Source organism: Vulpes lagopus, chromosome 8 (genome assembly GCF_018345385.1).
Source record: "Vulpes lagopus strain Blue_001 chromosome 8, ASM1834538v1, whole genome shotgun sequence".
In the NCBI taxonomy this organism is placed as follows: Eukaryota; Metazoa; Chordata; class Mammalia; order Carnivora; family Canidae; genus Vulpes; species Vulpes lagopus.
This window is the reverse complement of record NC_054831.1, coordinates 125,894,473-125,920,223: the sequence shown is the minus strand read 5'-3', so window position 1 is coordinate 125,920,223 and position 25,751 is coordinate 125,894,473. Positions and strand designations below refer to the sequence as shown.

At 39.8% G+C, this 25,751-nt stretch overlaps 1 protein-coding gene and 1 non-coding gene across 10 annotated transcripts in view; one reads left to right on the top strand and one right to left on the bottom strand.

The window, feature by feature from the left end:
- The window catches only part of ZBTB40 (zinc finger and BTB domain containing 40), a 75,695-nt gene that overhangs the window by 24,591 nt on the left and 25,353 nt on the right, over nucleotides 1–25,751 (top strand). For 4 of the 9 annotated variants that reach the window (XM_041765450.1, XM_041765449.1, XM_041765451.1 and 1 more), the window contains 4 exons: nucleotides 13,974–14,748; nucleotides 15,746–15,879; nucleotides 23,924–24,116; nucleotides 24,739–24,881. In XM_041765450.1, coding sequence (XP_041621384.1) covers nucleotides 14,049–14,748; nucleotides 15,746–15,879; nucleotides 23,924–24,116; nucleotides 24,739–24,881 — 1,170 coding nt within the window. In that variant the 5' untranslated portion in view covers nucleotides 13,974–14,048. Of the gene's footprint in view, nucleotides 1–6,459; nucleotides 6,479–7,601; nucleotides 8,480–11,935; nucleotides 12,188–13,973; nucleotides 14,749–15,745; nucleotides 15,880–23,923; nucleotides 24,117–24,738; nucleotides 24,882–25,751 lie in introns of those variants that run through there. The other 5 variants (XM_041765446.1, XM_041765445.1, XM_041765448.1 and 2 more) reach the window with 5 other exon arrangements.
- Nucleotides 520–626, bottom strand: LOC121498271. Its single transcript, XR_005989668.1, has one exon. It is a non-coding gene; the product is annotated as a U6 spliceosomal RNA (small nuclear RNA).

The window sequence follows — 25,751 nt, the reverse complement described above, 5'->3', positions numbered from 1 at the left end:
ATTTTTGCTTTTGTTTCTTTTGCCTTTGTGGATGTATCTTGCAAGAAGTTACTGTGGCCAAGTTCAAAAAGGGTGTTGCCTGTGTTCTCTTCTATGATTTTGATGGACTCTTGTCTCACATTTAGATCTCTCATCCATTTTGAGTTTATCTTTGTGTATGGTGAAAGAGAGTGGTCCAGTTTCATTCTTCTGCATGTGGATGTCCAATTTTCCCAACACCATTTATTGAAGAGACTGTCTTTCTTCCAATGGATAGTCTTTCCTCCTTTATCGAATATTAGATGACCATACATTTCAGGGTCCACTTCTGGGTTCTCTATTCTGTTCCATTGATCTATGTGTCTGTTTTTGTGCCAGTACCACACTGTCTTGATGACCACAGCTTTGTAGTACAACCTGAAATCTGGCATTGTGATGCCCCCAGCTATGGTTTTCTTTTTTAAAATTCCCCTGGCTATTCGGGGTCTTTTCTGATTCCACACAAATCTTAAAATAATTTGTTCTAACTCTCTGAAGAAAAAAAATATGGAACGCTTCACGAATTTGTGTGTCATCCTTGCGCAGGGGCCATGCTAATCTTCTCTGTATCGTTCCAATTTTAGTATATGTGCTGCCGAAGCGAACACTCCAGTACCCATTTTTAAACAGCCAGTACATTTTAGGTACACCAACACATTTATTAATTTCTTTTTTATGAGCTATAATAATTAATATCTGAGCTTAGGTGTTATATTTGAAGAGTTTTGACAAATATCTGCTCTTTAAACACCACCCAAAATAAGATATAGAACATTTTCACTCTCCAGAAAGTTATTAAAAAAAAAAAGATTTTATTTATTTATGAGAGAGAAAGAGAGAGAGAGAGAGGCAGAGACACAGGCAGAGGGAGAAACAGGCTCCATGCAGGGAGCCTGATGTGGGACTCAATCCCAGGACTACAGGATCACGACCTGAGCTTAAGGCATTCTCAACCACTGAGCCACCCGGGGACCCCCTCTAGAAGGTTCTTTAGTCTCTCTTTCAATTCATTTCCCTACCCTACGCCATCCTCACAACCTCCACACTACTATCTGATTTTTATCACTGTAAATTAGTTTTGCCTGTATTTCTGTTTCCTGTAAGTTGAGTCATATATATAGACTTTTCTGTGCCTGGTTTCTTTGACTTAACATAGTAGTTTTAAGGTTTATCCATGTTGTTGGATTCATTACCAGTCTCTTCTGTATTATGAGAAACCTCCACATAGTTCTCCCAGGTGGTTATGCCATTTTACATTTCTACTAGTGGTGTATGAGAGTTCTAGTCACTTGACATCCTCACTAACATTGATGTTAGCAATCTTTCTGATTTTAACTTTTCTGGTGGGTTTGTTTAGCAATTTCTTTGCTTGCCCCTTGCTATTTTTTCTTAAGTTCTGTCCCCCCCTTTTTTTTTTCTGGCTCAGTTTTCTTCTTAAAGTAATTCTTTCAGTGATGTCTGTGTTTGAAGATAATTTTATTTCAACCTAGATATGGATACTTGATTGTTATTTTCCTTAATGTTCAAAAATTGTTAATTGCATTTTCTTCTGGCATCTGTTATTAAAATGGAAAGTCTGTATCAATCCAATTGTCATTCTTTTATAAGTAATGTCTTTTCTGTTGGTTTCCTTACTACTACTTTTTCTCTGTTGTTAATATTTTAAAGTTTTTATTCTGAAGACACATGTTTGTCTCTAATTCGAGAAAATTCTCAGAAAGCATATCTTCTTCTCCTGCATGTTCTCCATTGTTTCCATTTGGAACACCTTCTTCTCCTGTCCTCTGTGTCCTTTGACTTCCCTTTCATATTTCTGTTTTTTATAAATTCTGCTACCTTCTGAGTAATTTTCCCAGACTTCTTTTCCTAATCACTGATTTTCTCTTTAGCTGTATCTAGTCTACTTAATTTATCAATGAATGAATATCAGTGAATTATTTTTTTTTTAAATTAAAAGTTTCTGTTTCACATCTGATTATTCTTTTTCTATATTATCCTATCCTTTGGTTATGACTTCCTTCATTTTGCCTGTTTATTAAAATGAAACATAATTTATATTTTTCATAGTATTCTATTATTTTTATGATTTTCCATTCTTGGGGCTGCTATTTGTGCTGATTCCTGCATTTAATGACTTTCCTTTTAGTGATTCTCCTCTCTCCATGTGACTTTTCAGTTTTACTTTTTGCCTTTTGAGGGTAGTTCAGGGAGCCTCCTCATCTGTGACACTCTAGTATTTATTTCTCTGTCTGGGCAAGGCTCTTCTTGTTTGATTTTATTTTTCTTTCTTACCTCCAACACCTACTCTCATTGTCCTCCCATACTGCATGCTTCCCCTTTAATGTATTTGATAAAATGTCTTTGGCTGCGTATGTAGCTTTGTCAGATATTTAGTATTATTTTGATTGCATGTTTTAACTTACATAAATGCTGTTATGCTCTAGATCTCATTGTGGTGGTTATTTTTTTCACTGAACACTGAATTATCTATCCATGTTTCTGTCTTAGTAGCTAGCTGTTACTTCTTTCTAATGCACTATTTTCCATAGTATACCTCTTGCACATTTACTTACATTCTTTTCATGATGGACATCTAAATTGCCTCTCATCTTACTGCTACCAAAAACAATGCCCCAGTGATTTTTCTGGCCATTCTTCCTTATGGACCCGTGTAAGAATCTTTCTAGGATATGTATGTAGGAGTATGATTGATTACTGGGTCACAAGGCATACACACACACACACACACACACACACAGAAAATTTCACTAAATATTAGCAGAATGTTTTTCTAGAACAGCTATATCAATTAATATACCCACCAGTGATACCTTAGATTCAAACTTAAGTTCTACCATGTGTTACTATGAGACTTTAGAGAAATTACTCAACCTCTCCTTAGTTTCTTTATCAATAAAATGGGATGTTACAGCATCTGCCCCATCAGATTGTTGAGAGGGCAAAATGATTTGATATATGTAAAGCATAGTCCTGAGTATAATAAACACTTTCTGAATATAATAAATATCAGATAAATACTAGCTGCTATGACTGCATAATTTTTTTTAAGATTATATTTATTTATTTGAGAGAGAGAGCATGAGCAGGGCTGAGGGAAAGAAGCAGACTCCCTGCCTGACATACGGCTCCATCTTAGGACCCTGGGATCAGGATCTGAGCTAAAGGCAGATGCTTAACTGAGCCACCCAGGTGCCCCTATTACTGCTATTATAACAACTACTATTATTACTTGTCAGTTAATTACAAGTAAGCTTTCCTTCTCTGAATTGTCTGGTTACATCATTTCCTTTTTTCCCCCTTGGATTTTAATTTTTTTTAAGATTTGCAGGAATTTCTTGTATCTTCTAGGTATTAATTCTGTGTTGCCTTTAAACTTTGTACAATATTATCTCCTGATTTTGCCATTTGTCCATTGTCTGTTAATCATGTCTTTGATAGAAACCTTTACTATCACTGCAGTCAGACTCCTCATTTCCTTGTTTTTTTGACATTTGGGGCATTGTTTAAGAAGTTTCCCTACCATGCTTCAAAGACGCCTGACATTTTCTACTGTTAGCCTTTATAGATTTACCTTTCATGTTTGGGTCTTTCTCATATGGTTTGTAATAGTGAGTTCTGTTCTCTTTTTCTTTTTCACTGTGTAAGTCTGTGCCTTGGGTTGTGAAAGTACTTTTTTTTTTTTTTTCCTGCTGCATGTCAAAGACCAGTTTTTATGTTAATTTCTCAGCTCAAGATTCCTGTATGATACAAATTTGCATATCTACACATGCCTCTGTATGGCATAGGCCTACATTTTAGATTTCTTGTGGGTGCCTTTTCCTCTTCTAAAGGCCCAGATAATTAACAACTTCTATTGCTGCTTCTCTGAGCCAGTAAGAAGATTTTTCAGACTGCATATCAGGGAAGGATAGGTATTTGAGGCTCTGGGTTTTGTGCAAGGGTGTCAGTTTCACCTCGCCCACCTTCTACCTGCCTGAAGCTATATTTCTAGTTTCCATGTGAGGATTAATGCTTTCTCCTCTAAACCCAGGGCCTGAGTTGGAGTTTGAAACCTCTGTGGGCCACCATGGTCTCAACACCCACTTAATGTTCTAGTTTTGATTTTGATGTCTCTTTCATTTTAGATGCCTGGGGACTTCCTTTTTTTTTTTTTTTTTCCTTAAAGCTTGACTATATATTTTAAAAGGATTTTAAAAATGTTTCATCCAGCATTTCTGTATGAAGTGGGAGAAAAGGTCCATTTACATCAGCTTGGCATGCTGTTTTGCCAAAAGTTTATTCTTCAATTAGTACTGTTATTAATCTTAGTAAAATTTCAGCTTTCAACATTGCCAGCTTATAGTCATCAAGTAGCCCTTGATCACCCTTGAATGTTTTCTGCCTTTCCTATCCATCCTCCTTTTATTGCAAGTTTATAATCATGTTTTTAATATCTGTGTATAGGTAAGCCACATAATTCCGTTCAATTTTTTTGAACCTTGCTCAGTTGCTTATTCTGCTACAGTCATTCTATTATTTTTCCCATCTAATTTTTTTTTTTAAAGATTTTATTTATTTCAAAGAGAGTGAGCGAGTACACGCAAGCATGAATGGTGGGGGTGGTCTGAGGGAGAAGCAGACTCCCTGTTGAGCAGGGAGCCCCATGCTAGGCTCCATGCTGGGATCAATCTCAGGATCCTGGGATCATAACCTGAGTCAAAGGCAGACAGTTACCTGACAGAGTCACGCAGGCGCATCCCATATTATTTATTTATTTATTTATTTATTTATTTATTTATTTATTTATTTAATTTATAGATTTTATTTATTCATGAGAGACACGGAGAGAGAGAGGCAGAGACACAGGCGGAGGGAGAAGCAGGCTCCATGCAGGGAGCCTGATGTGGGACTGTATCCCGGGACCACGCCCTGAGCTGAGCCACCCAGGCATCCCCCCCATCTAATTTATTTAACAAAAATATGAAATAGCTCTGACCACAGGGTTCTGTAGTTAATGCTCAAAATAACTACCTCTGGATCATTGCTAGATCTTTTTCTTTTAATTTGATGAAAGTTGTGGATAATTTCCCCAGGAAATGACCAAAAAACCTCTTAAGTTTTAGCTTTCCTAAAACTATAATCCCAATCACTTGTTTCATATTAATAAGAATATTCAAAAAGACCTAATGTGTGTCCAGATAAGTCTTTTGATTTACTGAATCCATAAGGCCTATGGGGGAAAAAAATCACATTCTATTGATATAATTCACTCTTTAGGAAAAACATTAGTGCCCATTTAGTAGTTCATGCTTTGTGTTATTTGCAAATTAAAGTCTTGTTCTGATTTTTTCCTCAATTGTTAAAATAAGTTAATTTACAAAAATTAAGAATTATCTTCTTAAAAAAGATAATGTCTACTTTTGCCTCTTTTAAATCTTACAGAATCTTTTTTTGTTTTGTTTCCCCCAATACCAGGAGATAGGAATTCCAGTCCTGCCCCTGGCACTACTACTAGTTTAGCAAGTTAGGTAGCTCCTTGATTGCAGTTTATTTGTTTTTAGTAAGTATGCATTTTTATAGTATAGGTGTTAAGACAAATTGTACTCAAACAATAGGGCTAGATGTTCTTAAAGATATTCTGAGTAAACTAAAAATATTGTATGAATTCATGAATGTTCCATAATATTAAATACCATATAATAGGGTTTGGGTGGTTAGAACTGAAAATTTACATCCAGTTTATCAAGTTTTATAAATAAGGAAGCTTTATTTTTTATTATTTATTTATTTATTTATTTTTAAGGAAGCTTTATTTTTTAGAGCAGTTTTAGGTTTACAGCAAAGTTGAGAGTATAGAATACAGTAGAGTTCCTCACACCCACACAGCCTCCCCCACCATCCCACAAGGCAGTAATACATTTATTATAATTAGTGAACATCATTATCACAATCTGTTGTTTTCATTAAGGTACACTTTTGGTATTGTATGTTCTTTGGATTTTGACAAATGTATAATACATGAATCCACCACTGAAATATCATAAAGAATAATTTCACTGCCCTAAAAGTCCTCTCTTCTTCACCTCTTTATCCCTGCTTTCCCATCCACTGGCAACCACTGATTTTTTTACTGTCTCCATGGTTTTGCCTTTTCTAGAATGTCATATAGATGGATTCATACAGTGTATAGCCTTTCAGATTGGTTCCTTTCACTGAGCAGTATGCATTTACATTTCCTCCATGTTATTCTGTGGCTTGTTAGCTCATTTCTTTTTAGTGTACAATAATATTCTATTATCTGGATGTACCACAGTTTATCCACTTATGTACTGAAAGACATTTTGATTGCTTCCAACTTTTGGCAGTTATTAATAGAGCTGCTATAAATAGCTGTGTGCATGTTTTTATGTAGACAGTTCATTTGGGTAAATACCAAGGAGCACAATTGTTGGAGCATATGGTAAGGATATGTTTAGTTTTGTAAGAAACTGCTAATCTGTCTTCCAGAGCAGCTGTACCATTTTGGATTCTCATTAGCAATAAATAGGAGTTCCTGTTACTATAAATCCTCACTGCATTTGGTATTGTCAGTGTTGTGGATTTTGGCTATTGTAGTAGGTTGCTTTAATTTGCAATTCTCTTATGACATATGTTGAACGTTTTTTATACTTGCTTTTTTATACTTGCTATTTGTATCTCTTTGCTGAGATGTCTGTTAAGGTTTGATGCATTTTTTAATCAGATTGTTTTCTTACTGTTGAGTTTTAAGAGTTCTTTGTATATTTTGGATAGTAGTCTTTTAATAGATGTGTCTTTTTGCAAGTATCTTATATCAGTCTGTGGCTTTTCATCTCATTTTGTGGACATTACCTTTCACAGAACAAAAGTTTTTTTGTAAATTTTAATGAAATCTAGTTTATCAGTTATTTCTTTTAGGTACATGCCTTCGGTATTGTATATAAAAAGTTGTCACTGTACTCACGTTCCCTTTAAAAAAAAAAAAAACAAATTTGTTTATTCACGAGAGACAGAGAGAGAGGCAGAGACACAGGCAGAGGGAGAAGCAGACTCCATGCAGGGAGCCTGATGTGGGACTTGATCCCAGGACTCTAGGATTACTCCCTGGGCCAAAGGCAGGTGCTAAACCTCTGAACCACCCAGGGATCCCCAAAATCTTTGTTTTCTAATATATGCATTCAATGCTTTAGACATCCCCCTAAGCACTGTTCTTGCTGCATCCCACAAATTTTGATAAGTTGTATTTACATTTCCATTTAGCTTATAATATATATATTTTTAAATTTCTACATCCAATGTTAGGCTCAGACTTAGAACCTTGAAATCAAGAGTCACATGCTCCACTGACTGAGCCAGCCAGGCACCCCCTATTTTAGAAAATTTTTAAATTACTCTTGAGATTTCTTCCTTGACCTATGTGTCATGTAGAAAAATGTGTTTAATCTCCACATATTTGAGGTTTTCCAGCTATTTTTTTGTCACTGATTTTTTTAAACTTTTATTTATTTATTTGAGAGAAAAAGAATGCAAATAGGGGGAGGGGCAGAGGGAGAAGGAGAAGCAGACTTCTGCTGAGCAGGGAGCCTGACAGGGGGTTTGATCCCAGGACCCTGAGATCATGACCTGAGCTGAAGTCAGACCCTTAACTGACTGAGCCACTCAGGTGCTGTCATTGATTTCATTGTCTGAGAGCAGAGCTTGTATGATTTCTGTTCATTTTAATTTGTTAAGGGTATTTTATGGCCCAGAATTGGTTTATGTTGGTAATATTCCCTGTGATCTTGAGAAGAATGTGTAATCTGCTGTTGTTAGATGAAGTAGTATAGATGCCCCTTAAATCCAGTTGACTAATAGTGCTCTTGACTTCCACTGTGTCCTTGCATATGTTCTGCCTGCTGGATCTATTTCTGATAGAGGGATATTTAAAGTCTTTTTAATTTCGTTTAATTCTCTTTACAGTTCTTTCAGTTTGCCTTACTTGTTTTGATACACCGTTGTTAGACATACGCACGTAAGAGATTATGTTTTCTTGAAGTATTGACTCCCTTTTTATTAAGTAATGCCTCTCTCTATCCCCAATAACTTTCCTTATTTGAAATGTGTTCTGTCTGAAATTAATATAGCTACCCCTGTTTTCTTTTGGTTATATTATCATGATATAGCTTTCTCTCTGTATTTGCTTTATTTATTTTTGTTTTTTAAAAGATTTGTCCATTTATTTTAGAAGGTGGGAAGAGGCAGAAGGAGAGAGAGCCCCAAGCAGACTCTGCTGAGCACAGAGCCTGATGTGGAGCTCGATCCCATGACCCTGAGGCCACAACCTGAGCCAAAACCAAGAGCTGGATGGATGCTCATCCGACTGTGCCACCCAGGCACGCCTGCATTTACTTTAAATCTATATGTGTCTTCACAATTGAAGTGGGTTTCTTGTAGACAACATAGAGTTGAGTCCTATTTTTTTCTTTAAATCTGTTTTGCCATCTGCTTTTTAATAGATGTATTTAGACCATTGATGTTTAAAATGATTATTGATAATGTTGGATTTATATCAGTCATGTTTGTTAATGTTGTTTATATGTTGCCTTTGTTCTTTGTTCCTATTTTTGTCTTCCACATTTTTTCATCCTTCTTTGGTTTTTAATTGATCATTTGACATGATTCCATTTTCACTTTTTTCTTAACATATCAGCTATATTTCTTTTCAAACTTTTTTTAGTGGTTGCCCTATGGTTTGTAGTATACATTTATAACTAATCCAAGTCCACTTTCAAATGACACTGTACCACTTCACAGGTAGTACAGGTACCTTATACTAAGCAAATAGTTCTAGTTCTTCTTCCTATACCTTGTATCATTGCTATCATTCATTTCACTTATCTCTACACAAGTATATCTAAAAATAAGCAAACATAATAAAATAAATTGTTGATGTTATTTTGAACAGTTAATGTTACATCATTAAGAATTTAAAAATAAATGTTTTTATTTTACCTTTACCTATTCATTTTCCAGTGCTTTTCATTTTTGTAGTGTAGATTCAAATTTCTGTACCTTTTCATTTTCCTTTTCTCTGAAAAACTTTTATAATGTTTTTTGCAAAGCAGTTTTAATGGTAACCAAGTCTCTCAGCGTTGCTTGTCTGAGAAAGTCTATTTCCCCTTCACTTTTGAAGGATAATTTTGCAAGGTACAGAATTCTAGATTCGTTGGGCTTTTTTATTTTCTTCTCAGCACTTCAATTATTTTATTCTTACTCTCTTCCTACTTGCATGGCTTCTGAGGAGAAATTGGATGTGATTTTTATCTTTGCTCCTCCTCTATAAGTGGTTTTTCCCCCTCTGACTTTTTCAGAGATTTTTGTTTAAGCATTGATTTTCTATAGTTTGAATATGATATGCTTAAGTGTAATATTTTTCCATTTATTGTGCTTGGTGTTCTCTGAGCATCCTAGACCTTTGGTTTGGTGTCCGACATTAATTTTAGGAAATGCTCAGTCATTATTTTTTTTTTTTTAATTTTTATTTATTTATGATAGTCACACAGAGAGAGAGAGAGAGAGAGGCAGAGACACAGGCAGAGGGAGAAGCAGGCTCCATGCACCGGGAGCCCGACATGGGATTCAATCCCGGGTCTCCAGGATCGCGCCCTGGGCCAAAGGCGGGCGCTAAACAGCTGCGCCACCCAGGGATCCCTGCTCAGTCATTATTGCTTCAAATATTGTTTCTGTTTTTTTCTGTTTCATCTCCATCAGAAATCCCCATTTGTAGTTGTCTCACAGTTCTTGGGTATTCTATTCTGATTATATCCTCAAACTCAGAGATTCTTTCCTCAGCTTTTTCCAGTCTACTAATGAGCACATCAACAGCATTCCTAATTTCTGTTGTGTTTTTTACTTACAGCATATTTTTTTTCATTTTTTAAATTTCCGTCTCTTCCATTGTTCATCTGTTCTTTCATATTGTCTGTTTTTTCCATTAATGCTCTTAGCATATTAATCACAGTTTTTAAAAATTCCTGGTCTGGTAATTCCTGACATATGTGACTGTGGTTTTATCACTTGTTCAGTCTCTTCAAACTGTGTTTTTGCCTTTTAGCATGTCTTGTAACTTTTTCTTGAGAGGTAGACATAAAGTGCTGGTAAAACGAATTGTGGCAAATAAGTGTATAGTAATGGGATGGTAAGATGTGGGGGAGGAAGTTTTTATAGACCCATGATTAGGTCTCGGTCTCTTGGTGAGCCTATGTCCCTGGACTATGAACTGTACCAGTGTTTTTCAGCATATCTCCTCCCCCACCACCACTTAGAGTGGTACAGGCTAGGAGTAGGATGAAGGTATTTCCCTTCCCCCAGTTAGGTTGGAATCTGGTAAAATAGTTTTCCTGAAGCCAGGCCTTGTTAGGAACAGAGTGCTCTGGCATATTTCAAAATGGTTAGTTCTCCCCACCCCCTTCAGAAGCAGGAAGGAATATTTCTCCTGCATTTACCCCTTAGAGCTCCTGGAGGTAAAACTCACAAAATTATGACTTAGTCCCTCTGGAGTTTTTAACTCAGACTTGTCCACCCTGAGCCTCCAGCAGTTTGTCAATTTCAGTTTAGTTTTCCTTTTCTGGTACCTGTTCCCATGGATGTGTCTGTTGGTGGGTTTCTCCTCTGAGAAGTTATGATTCTCTGTATCTGTCTGTTTTATCCTCCATTTTGGGGGACAGCAGTTTTGCCTTGTGACCTCAATTCTCTGACAGATCTAAGAAGATTTGTGGACCCATTTGTTTAGCTTTTTAACTGTTGAGGATGGTGGAATGGTGACTTCTAAGCTCCTTATGTGCCAGACCAGAAACCATAACTTGGAAATATATTTTTTTAAGATTGACTTTATTTATTTATTTATTTATTTAAGAGAACGTGCACACATGAGCCAGGGGGAGGAGCAGAGGGAGAGGGACAAGCAGACTCTGTGCTGAGTGTGGAGCCCGATGTGGAGCTCAATTCCATGACCCTGAGAACATGACCAAAGATGAAATCAAGAGTTGGGCGTTCAACCAACTGAGCTGTGCAGGCACCCTTATTTTTATTTTTATCTGTCAGCTTCAGATGTGGGAAAATAAAGAGTGGTGGAAGGGAAAGGGGATCATATGCAATCTTGCTAATAACAAAGACAACCAGTGTTGTTTTGGCATTTGTCTTTCCAACCTTTTATCAATGTATTTTCTTTTCTTTATACAAGTGAGATGATAGTATTTGGCTGTCATCATAAGATCCTCAAACCCGGGATCCCTGGGTGGCGCAGCGGTTTGGCGCCTGCCTTTGGCCCAGGGAGCGATCCTGGAGACCCGGGATCGAATCCCACATCAGGCTCCCGGTGCATGGAGCCTGCTTCTCGAATCCCACATCAGGCTCCCGGTGCATGGAGCCTGCTTCTCCCTCCGCCTGTGTCTCTGCCTCTCTCTCTCTCTCTGTGACTATCATAAATAAATAAAAAATTAAAAAAAAAAATTAAAAAAAAAAAAAAAAAGATCCTCAAACCCAAAACTTAACTACATGTCCTCTTCCCAAGACTGTTTTCTTGTGTTATCTGGATCATCGTAGCATCCATTCCCACTTACCAGACCAGGACCTGGGAATGGTCTCTTTCCTCACATCCACTAAGACTTTAAATCATGATAGTTAACATTTTCTAAATATTTTTGGCTGTCTCTTTCTCTCTTCTCTTGCTACTTCTCTGGGTCAGAGTCCTCACTGATTTGTCTCTGAACTCCTGCAGTAATAGAGCCTATCTCTAGCATTATCCTCCTTAATTCTGTGCAGTGGCACTTAGATAATATATTTAAGATGCATCTCTGACTGTGTCACTTCCCTGCTAAAAGCTTTTCAAACCCTTCAATGGCTCCTCGTTGTCTTTCAGATAAATCCAAGCTCCTGACCATGGCCTATGGATCTCTGTGTGGCCACAGCCTGTGCCTGCTAGATTTAGCTCCTGATAGTCCTGTCCCCTGCTTATGTTCCAGTATCACTGAATTCCTTACAGTCCCACCTGCTCCCCATCCTCCCCACTACTGGGGATGTCTTTTTGTCTGTGTGCCTCATGCAGGCTCCCTGCTTGGAGCACCTGTTGTCTCACTCTCTTTACCTCGTCAGTGCCTACTCATTTCTTGAGGTAGGTCAGCTTCTCCTCCAGACCTTACTCTAACTTCTTGACACCCCTTTCCCCCAAGCTGGGTTTCTGGGTGCAGATCTCTGCCATTACATCTCCTTCATTTATTCATTCTACCAATTAACAACATTGTGTGAGGCAGAATTTTAAGCACTAGGATATAGCACACGATTTTTAAAAGTTCCTTCCCTAATGGAGCTTACATTCCGGTGAAGGAAGATACATGATAATAAGTAAAAATATGTGTTAGTAGGCGATAATGCTGTGATGATAAATAGAGTGAGAGGGATAGAATGTTCTGAGGTTGGAGAAGAGGCTGCTATTTAAAGGACGGTGTCAGGGGAGCCCTCAGTAATGATGTGGCCATAGAGCAGAGACCTACTGGAAGAGAGAGTGAGCCATGCACACATGTGGAGACACCTGTAGATGAACATATCCAGAGTGTTCTGTGATCGGTAAGGAAGGCAGTGTGCTTAGGGCAGGTGGGTGAGAGGGAGAGTGGTAGAAGGTGGCCTAGAGAGTTAATGCCAGCCAGGTTATGAGGGGAGTGTAGGCTATTAGAAGACCTTTGGCATTTACTCTGAGACTGGCAGCCAAGGGGTCTTCTGTGCAAAGAAGGGACAAGCTCTGGCTATATGCTTAAAAACATCCCACTGACTACTAGATTGAGGGAGGATAGGGTAGGGGTAGTGCTAGAAAGGACCAGGGGCTTGGAGACCAGGTAGAGGAGATTGCTACGGTAGGCCATATACAAGGTGATGGGGGCTTGGACTCACCAGAGCAGAGACAGTGGAGGCAGTAGGAAGTGATAGGGTTTTGGATGTATTTTGAAGGTAGAGCCAACAGGATTTATAAAGGATTGGATAAGGAGTATGAGGAAAAAAACAGGAGTCAAGGATTACTCCTGGGTTTTGGTCTGAACAACTAGAAAGACAAAATTGCTATGAAGTACGAAGATGGCAGGAGAGTTTTAGATATAAGTTTAAGAAACCCATCAGGCCTCCGATTGGAGATGCTGAGTAGGTAGTTGGAGGTGTGCATCTGGACTCCAGAGGAGAGGACTGAGCTCGAGATGTCAACTAGTCAGCATTGTTGATATTTCAAAAATATGGAATCAGATGAGACAGAAGACGAGAGGGGCAGGACTGAGTCCTGGAGCATTTCAAATTGTAGAGGCCAATGTGACGCAGAGGATCCAGCAAAGAATGCTGGGAAGGCATGACTAGGGGAGGTCACAGGAGAACCGAGAGAGCAAGAGCAAGTGAAACGTGTTTGAAGCGAGAGGGAGTGATGATGCCGTGTTGCAGATAGGTCAAGCAAGATGAGGACATTATATTTTAGATCTATTATATATTTGCCTCCCTCCATTGGCTTAGAACTCACTGGAAGCAGGAGCACATCCAGCAGTGTATTATCTACAGCTCTGAGGTGGGTGATAGGCACACACCATTTAAAGGCTGTTGTGCCTCAGGCTGATTATCTCATTACCTCTGAGCTTCAGTCTCATCTGTAAAATGGGGAAGGTAGAGAGTATCTTTTTCCATTGAGTCATTGTGAGGATCGAGTGAGACTGTCCAGATGAAGCACAAAACATAATCCCTTTCATAGTGTTAAGCCCGTGACCGCTCTCCTCCATATAATAAATTTAGCATCCCTGGCGCAGCGCGCCTCCTGTGGAGCAGCATGGGTGAATGCGAGAGTGAGTTGCCTGTTTGTTGGAATATTTCATTCAAGGCCTTTCCCTGTGCACTTGTGACGTATTCACATGGCACTTTTGGGGTCTCTCTAGGAGATAGCGCTGATCCTCCCACAGGGGGTCCTGGAAGAAGAGAGAGCGAGAGGTCGTCCAGGCGGGACAGAGGCGATGGAGCTCCCCAACTACAGCCGGCAGCTGCTGCAGCAGCTCTACACGCTGTGCAAAGAGCAGCAGTTCTGTGACTGTACCATTTCCATCGGCGCCATTTACTTCCGGGCCCACAAGCTTGTCCTGGCTGCAGCCAGCCTCCTCTTCAGAACCCTGCTGGACAACACAGACACCATCTCCATTGACGCGTCTGTGGTGAGCCCCGAGGAATTTGCCCTCTTGTTAGAAATGATGTACACTGGCAAACTACCCGTGGGCAAGCACAACTTCTCCAAAATCATCTCCCTGGCTGACAGCCTCCAGATGTTCGATGTGGCCGTTAGTTGTAAAAATCTACTGGCCAGCCTTGTGAACTGCTCTGTTCAGGGCCAGGTGGTGAGGGATGCCTCCATACCACCCTCAGAGGCATACAGGAAGGAGCGGGAGAAGCCTGAAGTAGAAGTCCTTGCCTCAGAGGGCACTGGAGAGCCTCGTCCTTCCCTGGAGGCTTGTGTCCCTCCAGGGGCCCCTGTGAAAGCCGAGACTGAGGATGATGTGATCCCTACGGTTGCAGGAGAGATGAGTGTGGGGCCTTCCACGGCCCGGGAGATCCAGGGGAACACAGACGCCCCAGTGGAGACTCCTCCTCCAGCTGAGGTTTGTTCCCCCTCCCCTGCTGTACAAGCCTTCAGTGAGGCGAAGGAGGCAAGCGCAGAGCCAGGTAATCTTCACTTAATAGTTGTTTTGTACTCTGTCCTTCTGTTGCCAATTATTGTATTCAGTGATCTTTATGAATTTTTTTTGTTTCACTGGTGAATTTACCAAAAACCGTTGCTGAATAGGAAACCAAAATCCAATCCAATCCAACACAAAATCCAAAGCAAAACTCTTATTGGAGCATTCTTCTTTTTTTTAAAGATTTTATTTTTTTTAAGTGATCTCTATACCCAACATGGAGCTCAAACTCATAACCCTGATCAATAGTTGCCTGTTCCCCCAAATGAGCCAGCCAGGCACCCCAAGGGGAATTCTTTTATTAAAATGTGTGTTTTTGAGTGATGGAAGTATAAAGATGAGCTACAAGACCAAAAAAACAGTACTGAAATAACAATGTATCGGGGGTTGGTTTGTTTTTGTTTTTGTTTTGAGGGGGTGGGCGCCTGGGTGGCTCAGTTGGTTAAGCCTCTGCCTTCAACTTAGGTCATGATCTCAGGGTCCTGGGATTAAGCCCCACATCAGGCTGCCTGCTCAGCGGGATGTCTACTTCTCTTTCTCCCTCATGTGCTTGCTCGCTCTCTCTCTCTCTCAAATAAGATATTTAAAGAGAGAGAGAGAGGGAAAGACAGAAAGAGCAGAGAGGGGCAAAAGCAGAGGGGGAGAGAGAATTCTTAGCAGGCTCCATGCCCAGCACAGCCTGGGCTTGAACTCACGACCCTGAGGTCATGGCCTGAACCAAAATCAGGAGTCAGATGCTTAACCAGCTGAGCCACCTAAGCACCCCCGGTGTGCTAGGTTTCATGCTTACCCATTATTCTAACCAGGATGAGGATGACTCAGGAGGAAGCTGCTAGGCATACTGTTTTCTGTTACCGACAACTGACTTGCTAGGTGTCAAAAATGCAGTATATGACCTAAAGGTTGTCAGCTTAGACTTTTAAAAATAATCTCAAGTAATGAATCAGTGGTATTTTTTTTATCGTGTTTTCTTCTGCACTCAGAATATGAGAAGAAACACCATCAGCTGAATTTTCTTCTAGAGAATGAAAGTATCTTCTCCGATGCACTCTTGGTTACCAAGGATGTTTTAAAAAGACTAGAAGAATGTTCAGAAATTAAAGGTGCACAGGAGGAGGTAGGTACTATGAATTTTATTTGTTTGGGTGTAGTTACCCTGTACCAGTATCTCTGGTTACCAGATCAGCTTCCTTTATGGGCAGAACTATAAAAATACAAAATACTCCAGGGTGTCAGTTTTTTTAAACTTTAACATTTTTTTTTTTTTTTACATTTATTCTCTAACAAAGAGGCCTGCAGAACTACTAGGCAAGATGTTTTCAAAACTAAGTTATGTTTTGATGACCAGGCTTAACAACCAGTTTTGATCCACGATACTTAACTGATGGTATGGTTTCCTCCTGACTAATCAAGGATAAAATGAGGCAGAAGGTAGTTTTGGATAACCCCAAATCAAGATCAGATGATAAAAACCAAAGCAGAACAGGAAATACTCAAAACATGATACGAAAAGGATTTAATGTAAATCTTACATAGTAAATCGCATCTAATATTTAGGAATACAGTGGCCATTTTCAGACATAAAGCCACAAATGGTGAACATTTATTGGATACTTACCCGTGCTATGCTTAGCACACATTATCACATTTAATTCTCATAAAAATCACCAGGGTGGATACTATTTTACTGTTTTTTAGCCCTGTTTAACAGATGAGTAACTGGTCTCAGGTGTATAACCTGACCAAGCCACCGAACTTATAGGACTGAACAAAAATTCAAACCTAAGCATTCTGACCTTAGAGCTGTTCCCTTGCACACTGAGTTTTACTGCCAGTAGCTAGAAATGACATATGTAAGTCATGTATGTATAGGTGTTGAGGAACGGCCTGACAGAAGAGTGCCCAGTGCTTCTCATGTTCTTATTTCCTAATAGACCTTTTCTTTCTTTCAATATCTCAGCGAGACCTATCCCCACTAGTGGGCTTCCTCACAATCTGCTTCTCATCCCTTGAACCTACAGGATCCATTCATAGCCAGTTTATAACTCTTCTTGTTTCACCTTTCACCCAGCCATGTCTCCCGTGCTGAGTGGTGCTGGCAGAGCCAGTGGGCACTGTCCCCGCAGGCTTGCTCATCTGAGCAGTAAGTAGCGGGGTACAGGAGAGGCCTCCCATGTCTCTGTAGGCAATTGTCTGTTAGTTACCTTAATCTAAGCAAAAAAATGCCTTCTACTATATGTGTTTCCCTGATTCATAGCAAGTTACTTTAAAAAAAAAAAAAAAGCAATTCAAGGTCAAGTATTTCTTTTAACCATGGTTAATTAACAGTTGATGTATAAATTATTTTCTTGGGAGAATAGCTTTTTTTTTTTTTTTTAACAATTGGGCTAACCCTGATGACTCTCTTAGGGAGGTTGCAAGTTGTAAAACCTTGATATTCTTTGTGTCAGTTATGCTGAAGGACATTATGTTTTTATATTTTTGCACGTGGATGTTCTCTTAACTGTTCAATCTATCATTTTTGTCATGAGTTTGTTACCTTGGTAGCTTATAGACACACCTCTTCCTTTTTCCTCTTAGGACTTCCTCTCCACTTAATTTTGGTGACAGAGCAGCAGCAGCATTCCTTAGATCAGCAATAGTCAAATTATTAGGGTTGCCTGTGTACTTACTTGAACTGTGTGTTAAGCATTTTTTTCTAACACTAGTACCTAAAAGTGTCTGGCACATAACACGTGCTCAAGAAATTTTTGCTGTACATGGTTTCATTCAACCTTTTCCCCCCCGCCTCCCAATTCTTTTTTTTTTTTTTAAAGATTTTATTTATTTATTCATGAGAGACACAGAGAGAGAGGCAGAGGCAGAGCATAGACAGAGGGAAAAAGCAGGCTTCTCACAGGGAGCCTGGTGTGGGACTCCATCCCCAGACCTGGGATCACATCCTGAGCCAAAGGCAGACACTCAACTCTGAGCCACCCAGGCGTTCCTCCCCTCCAAATTCTTGTCCTAATCTTTTGGTGACAATAATATTAGCAGTACTTAGAAAGAACACTGATTCATTGTTGGGAATCATTATAGACTTATGTTATTTCTTCCTCGGTTTTAGAGGTCAGAGTAAGAGCTCTACAGATCACTTGGTGGCTGTGTTTAGAACTGATTCTGTTACATTCCATAATAAACCTTTCAGTTGCAGAAAGAAAAAGAGAAAAAATACTTAAAGAGCATAAGATTAAATTAAATACAGAGTTGGTGAAGTACTGATTTGTACTTAGGCCCTGTACTTCTAACTTCCTTTTAGATAGGTTTATTAAGGTATGATTGACATATAGCAAGCTGTATGTATTTAAAGTGTACAGTTTGATAAGTTTTAAAATCTGAAACCATCACTACAAACAAGATACTAAACATATCCATCACCCCTAAGTTTCCTTATGTCCTTGATCATCCCTCCCTCCTGCTCCTTTCAACCCACCCATCCCAGGTGACACTGACTTGCTGTCTCTCTGTGGATGAATTTGCATTTTCTAGAGTATTATATATAAATGGAGTAATATAGTGTATATTATTTTTGGTCCAGCTTTTTGCATTCAGCATAATTCTTCTGAGGTTTTCCATGTTGTTGCATATTTATTCCTTTTTATGCCTGAGCAGAGTTCCGCTGTGTGGACATATAATTATTTATTCAACTCTACCATTTGCTAGTGTTGTGACCTCAAACAGTTTAATCTCTGTAAGCCTTAATTTCCTAATTTGTAAAATGGGAATGTTATCACCTATATCACAGGATGATTGTGAAATTAGTAAAGATTATTGATGGAAAATGCCACAATAAAATGCCAGGCTCATAGAGCTCAATTGGTGGTACTATTGTTTGTTTATATATTAACTTTGTATTTTTAGACTTAGTTGACCTTGAAACCCCTTTTTTACTTAATGCCTTATAATACCCTAGTGCCATGGTCATTTGCTCTGACACATGAGATAGATTGCTGTTACTTTAAGCTTAATTTGCAAGTCATGCTTTCATTACCATTACCCACTTGGAAGTGCCTTCCTGACTGCAGGTGTAGTGTCTGGTACAAAGCCATCAGTCTCCAGAACACTGGTTCAGTGTATATAAAAATCATCCGGTGTACTTGTTAAAATGTACACCTCCAGACCTCATTTCCAGAGAGTCTGATTCTTAGGTTGTGGTAGAGCTTTGGGGAACAAGCTACCCGTGTTGCTGTTCTGGTATCTATAGACCGCATTTCTGAGAAGCACTGCTAGAGAAGTTAATGGCTTACATAGTTCTTAGTGTACGATGGCAGATATCACAGTGTCTATGCTGACACCTTAGTGTTTTAAGGGGCCACCAAGTACACATTTTTCCCAAGTGTTATTCTTTACTTCTTGATTCAGCAAATATTTACTGAGCAGCTGGTGTGTGCCAGGCATTGAGCTGGTTCATAGGAAAATAAATATAAATAAAAATGGATCCCTAGCCCTATAATGTTTTGACAGCAGAGAAATCCTGCCACATATGTAATTATTTTTTTGGAGTCACCAAACTATGGAAATCCCCAAAAGGCTCTGGTATTGAAAGCATTTGCAAACTGTTCACTTGAAACATCAGTCTGCATTTCAGCTCCAATTGTAAAGGTTGGGGATTTGTTTGCTGTTTTTCTGTTTAAATAGTTTTAGCTCCCAAGGAGCTTTGAATGCTTTTTGTTGTTGTTACTTGGTTAATCAGCATACATTAAAAAGGCAACTTAACATTAAAAATAATAGGTGCTTTGATGTAAAATTTGAGGTGTGTTAAGGCTTGCGAGTGTTTTGGTTGAGATGGACCAGCCTGTTCCTTTTCTGAAACACAGACACAAGGTGTGCAACTGGCCTGGACTGAGTTTCAGGAGGACACCATGAACTTGTGTCCTGATTATTTTATTTCCTGAGATAAATGATGAAAGGTGGCAAAGCCATTCCCTGAGCAGTGATTGCAGCAACACAGGATGAGGCTAGGCCGCTTGGGTTGTGTGAAACCAAAGCCAAAACTGATTAAGGAGAAATCTCTTGGGTGCTGGGATAGGAAAGTGGCTTCTGCCTGTCTTTATCTCAGTGTAATATCCCTCCCCATTAGAAAAAGCAGATACTGACCTAACAGGTTTTCTGGCTGAGCTGAGCAAAACCTGTGTTTAAAGGCACGCTCATAATTTTTTTCAGCTTTTATGAAGGAACTTTTAATTGTCTTCTTTCTTTTCTTTTTCTTTTTCTTTATCTTTATCTTTTTCTTTTTCTTTTTTCTTTTTTCTTTTCTTTTTTTATTTTTATTTTTATTTTTATTTTTTCCTTCCTTCCTTCCTTCCTTCCTTCCTTCCTTCCCATGTCTCTGCTTTTAATTAATTGTGTACATAGCAAAGTGAATCATTGAGTAGAATAAGGAGATAACTTCTACTATTGATTTCCTTGCTGTTTGATCCACTTTTCACCTAAAGTTCTAGAAAGACTCTCAAAGCTTAAGTCCTAGTAGCATTTTTTTCTCTTTCAACTTTGTTTCAAAGGCAAACAAATCTCCTCTGCTAAGTGAATCTGATGTTTTTAACCATGTCACTACTTTGGAGGTTTGTCAAGTAGTGCAGGTCTGTGTTTTGTGGACTGTGTTCACTGATAGCATAGGGTAACTCATTGAGAAGGGAATTAATAGGCTTCATTTTACAGGTCTGAGAAATGGAAGTTGTTGTTTCTCCATATCTCCTCTCTACTGATTATGAAGTCTGAGATATGCAGCCATAGATAGAAGGGCCATTGGTTTTATAGCCAGGGAATTTTATTCAGTTAAACAAATATTTATGAACCACCTACTGTGTACCAGTCTGTGTACAAATCACTGGGACCAGGAGGAATGGGACAGATTGTCTAGATATGACCCAGTGTTCAACATGATGTTGATTCTAGTAAGTCTAGTAGAATGCAATGTAAATGGATTTGGTTGCACTCAAATCTGGGAGTGGGAACTAGTGAAAGCGGTACCAGGTCACTGGAATTAGATCATGGTTTTCTCCAGGGTACTCTACTTACTGGCCACACAACCTAAGGTGAGTCACTTCATCTCTGACTCTCATTGAAGTAGTCATAGTAATAATGTTCCCAGGACTGATGTGAGGAGTCACGTAGGTGGCACCTGTGTACAGTGGTCTGGGATGGTGTTGAGCTCTTGTGGTCTGTGTCATGAGTTCCATTGTCTGGCCCTCGACATTCAGGGGAGGCACGAGTAAATAAGAGCACAGCATAACTCAAATCTAAAGGCAATAGGCAGACAGTTGGGAAAATAAGTAAGTTCAATTAAAAGACCTTAGCAGAAGGCAAAGATTAAATTTTAAAAGGAAACTGTCCCATCTTTACATATTTTGACCTGTAGTTCATTCATAAATCAAAGTACATTGATTACATGTGTGACCATAAGTTGATAGGAACTTATGGAAGTACCTTTAACTCTAAGAATCAAAGGAATTCCAAACGTTTGCTTAAAGCGCAAAGCTGTTTTGGATTCCTGTCTTAGAGTTCTGTTACGCAGTGGCAGTCCATGAATCTGTTTGCCACAATACAGGACACCCTCTGTTTAGGCAGATATGCCACTTCAGGAAAGAGCTCACTGCACAGAGGAGCCCCCGGCAGCTCAGGGGGCTGACGGAGTAACAGTTAAAGCATTGGCTCTGGTGCCAGGTCCCCAGTCGGTTCTGGAAGAAAGAGCAAAGAGCAGGGCTGTCCAGGCAGCTGACTACTCCCTCCTGGCCCTTTCATCAGCTCACCCCTGCTCCTCTTCCCAGATGGTCACACCCTAGCGTCACTGCTGAGCAATGAAGTTAACAAATGTTTTAATTTCACTGCTGAGCAGTTCTGCAGAGAAGGAGACAGCCGAGAGGATAATGAGAAGCGCATCAGACGCCACCACTGATGAAAGCTTCTCTTCCCCACCGGCTCAAATGATAATGTCAGACAAATTGGATACTAAGAGAGGTGGATTCGCGATATTCAGAGAACTTCAGGTGAAAGCACCCTGGCCTAGGGTAGATGATGGCTAAATGCCCTGCCATATCAGTTAAGAAGCATGAAAGAAAGGAAGGGAGGAAAGGGGAAATAAAGAAGGAGAAAATGTTTACTGAGGGCATTAGCATTGAGTGGGTCTGTATTAGATATCTATTGCTGCATAACAAATTACCCTAACATTTAGCAGTTTAAAAGAATACACACTTATTATCTCACCATTTCTGAGGGTCAAGAATCTAGGCATCCTTAACTGAGTCCCTGGCTCAAGGTCCCTGGCAGGTCTGCAGTCAGGGTGGATGGCCAAGGCTGCAGACAGCTCAGAGTGGGTGGCGAGGGGCGGGGAGTGTCTCCTTCTGAGTACACTCACGTGACTGTTGGCAGGGTTCTGAAGATTCACTTCCAAGCTCACTCACTGACTGTTGGCTGGAGACGTCCGATGTCTGTTCCCTGCCACGTGGGCTTCTCTGTAGGGCAGCTTACAACATGGCAGCTTGCCTCCAGAGCAAAGGCGGAGAGTACCCACACAGACAAGATGGAAGTCACAGTGACCGAGGCTCAGAAGTGCCATCCATTACTTTTGCCGTGTTCTTTTCCTTGGAAACATGACATCAGGTTTAGCCCAAGGGCATGAATACCTGGTGGCAGGAATATTGCAAACCATTTAGAGGCTGCCTACCGCAGGTCCCTTCTGCTGTCAGGGAAAAGGCATTCTTTAAAGAGATTTTAGGCCCACTGACGACGAAAACACAGAAGGTTGGATAAAAGTGACTGAAGGCGATTAAGCATTCAACTGTTAGTTTTTCATTTGTTTATTATTTTTAAATTGGAAACAAGAATTTTTCAGGTTCTTGGAAGTTACTTAATTTAGTTAATGTGTCTTCCTAAACTGGGTTTTATCTGAATTTACTTTTGTATGTGACTAAAAATCTAGGAACTTTATTTTTCTTTTTTAAGTTTGACTTGGCTTTATACGGCCATTCTGTGATCAGGAAGCAAGCTCAAGCAAAGCCAAGAAACACAGTCTAACCCGTTCATAATTCCTGTTTATTTGGGAAGAGGAGAGAAAGATCAAAATCTGTCTAAACAAAAATTTTAAATCTATAATTACCAGAATTTATAAGAACTGTTTAGCTGAATTTTGCAAGTGTAGATATTCATGAGATCCTTTCATGTTGTGTGTGTGTGTGTGTGTGTAGAAAACCATAACTTTTTGCTTTCTTGTAAGGAAGCTCTTAGAGTATCAACACTAAAAAACCATCAAAGGTAAGTTGTAGATTTGCGAAGGAGAAATATAAAGACTATGTACGTGAAATTAATTTTTGGTTCCAGATTTTTCAAAACTAAATTCATTATTGCTAAAATAGAAATGTTAACCCTTCCTTCCATTTGGCCTTCCTCCCACTAAATTTCATTTATCTTACCACTGGAGTTGCTGATATTTTGGTACTCTGGGGTTAGAAGAGCCCAGATGGTCACATGTGCTGCCAAGACCTCTGGAGGAAAAGGCATCTCTAGCAGAAACTGTGTGGCTCTAAATTTATTGTATTTTATTTCTTTAAAGATTTTATTTATTCATGACAGACACACAGAGAGGGAGAGAGAGAGGCAGAGACACAGGCAGAGGGAGAAGAAGGTTCCACACAGGGAGCCCAATGTGGAACTCAATTCCCGGTCTCCAGGATCCGGCCCTGGGCTGAAGGCGGCACTAGACTGCTGAGCTACCCGGTCTGCCCCGTGGCTCTAAATTTAAACAGAAAGCTTCGGATTAGGGAGATAGTTTGCAGGGTTATCTGCCTAGAGGTGACATAAAAGCTGTATATGTAAGAGCTATTCCAAACAGAAAGCATAACAGGAGAAAAAATAGAGTTGGGACCAGTTTTTGGTACTGCTAATGGTTAGAGATTTGGAAGGAGAATCAGTGAGGAAGGCCCAGAAGGAGGGGTGAGAACGGCGGGTGCTTATTCATCCCAGTGCTTCAGTGCTACCAAATCAGAGAAGCCATGATGCAGAGACTGTCGAAATGCCAAATATGACGAAAGGCCAAAGTGGCAGGGATCAAATTCTTGAGGGCCTCACTCACCAAATCCAAGGAACGTGGCTGGCTGATCTCTCTTTCTGGTTACTTGTGTCCACAGACTATAATGGGATGTCTTGAGGGTGAAGAAGGTCACTCAGCATTCCAGAGAATCCTGGATAAAGTGAGAGATGAGAGCCTGGATGTTCAGACTGTTGTGTCGCTGTTGAGGCTGTACCAAGATTCCAATCCTGCAGTAAAGGCAGCATTGTTAGGCAGAAAGCCAGAAGGTGTCGAAGCAGTGCAGCCAAAAGGTAGGAGAAAACCCTGTCCACCTGAGTGGCTTGGGTCTTATTCTGGAAAGATGCTGTCAGGCTTGCTCTGCTGATACATTTCCTCAGTGGCTTCATTATCATTACGTGATTTTCACATCAGTTCTACACATAATTCCAGAAGCTGCCTGTTAAACACACATACAACCTCAATTGGAGTCTCTGTTGCTATCCCCTAGCGGACTAGTCTGACACCTTGAGGCTCGAGACGACCATCGGCCTTCTTCTGCCCTTCAGAAGCCACACATCCCAGTCGGTGTTTTGAGTGCCCAGAGTGAACTGGTTTGCCAGCAGCATTGACGGCTGCACTTTCTCTCGTTTGGGTTAGGTACAAAGCAGTGGCCTTGCCAACCAGAAGTTAACCTCTGGCTGGCTCTGCAGCTTTGTGTTTCGACAGATAAATGAAACATTTTTCCTTTCATAGAGTTTAAACAGAATAATAAAGTATTTTCCTCTCCAAAAAAGAGATTCTACATTCGGGTGCTCAAAATAGGCTGAGAACCACTTTACTATTCTGTTAGATCTCCCTTGACAAACCATGCTGTCATTTTCTTCAAATTGACTAGCTTCTTCTGTGCGTCTCTAACCCCCTCCTCCTCCCCAGGGAGCACAGAGGAGGGAAAGACCTTGTCTGCTCTGTTACTAGAACACAAAGAGGACCTGATCCAGTGTGTCACACAGCTGAGACCGATCCTGGAGTTCCTGGAAACAGCCGAGGAGGAATTCCTGACTGGCACTGAGAAAAGGGTAACCGTGGTGTCGAGCATCTCCTCCTTCCTTCTGAGTTTATGTAGCACTTTTTTAAAGCTCTTTTGCAGCATGTAGCACTTCTTCCCTTGCGGTGTTTTTGCACACACTGCATAGTAAGCATCTTGAAGTTCATGTTCTTGATCCATGTCTCTTTGTACCCTTGGCAGCAGCTGGCTGAGGGGCTCACAGATCATGTCATATGATTAAATGTTGAGATATGTGGATAGGTGCATAGTCCTGCTCAGACTTGATGAGTTTTTAATGTAAAACAGTTGCCCCAAGAGTTAAAATGTTTTAGGCACATTTGTAATTATAATTTTGTCACTTCCTTATAGAAATGATACACTGTTCACCTGTAGGAAAAATTGGGGAAAAAAAGAAGAAAAAAATTAAAACCTTTCACCATCTCGTCACTCAGAGATGATCACTGCTGACATTTTGGAACATGTGCCCCTAATTTTTCTCGCTTTAGCCAATCCCAGGATAGGCTCATGCAGAATAACTTTGGGTTTTTTATTTAACGTACTGTGAATATATTTCCACCTCTATAATAGGGGGTTTGGTAGCTGCATTGTATTCTGTTTCATGAACATACCCTAATTCATTAGTTGTTGTGCATTTGTTTCCAGTTTTCTGCCATAATAAATGATGTAGAGAACATCCTCGCACACAAATCCTTGCATACTTCTCAAATTATTTCCTTCGAGTAATTTCTAAGAAGTGGAATTTTGGAATAGAGAATATAAAAATTTTCAAGTGTTTGCTGTATATTGGCAAATTGCCCTTCAGAAAGGTTGTACCAATTTTCTCTCCCACCAGCCAGCTACTAAAATCCTCATAAAACTGCTGGCATGACTTCTCAAGTCA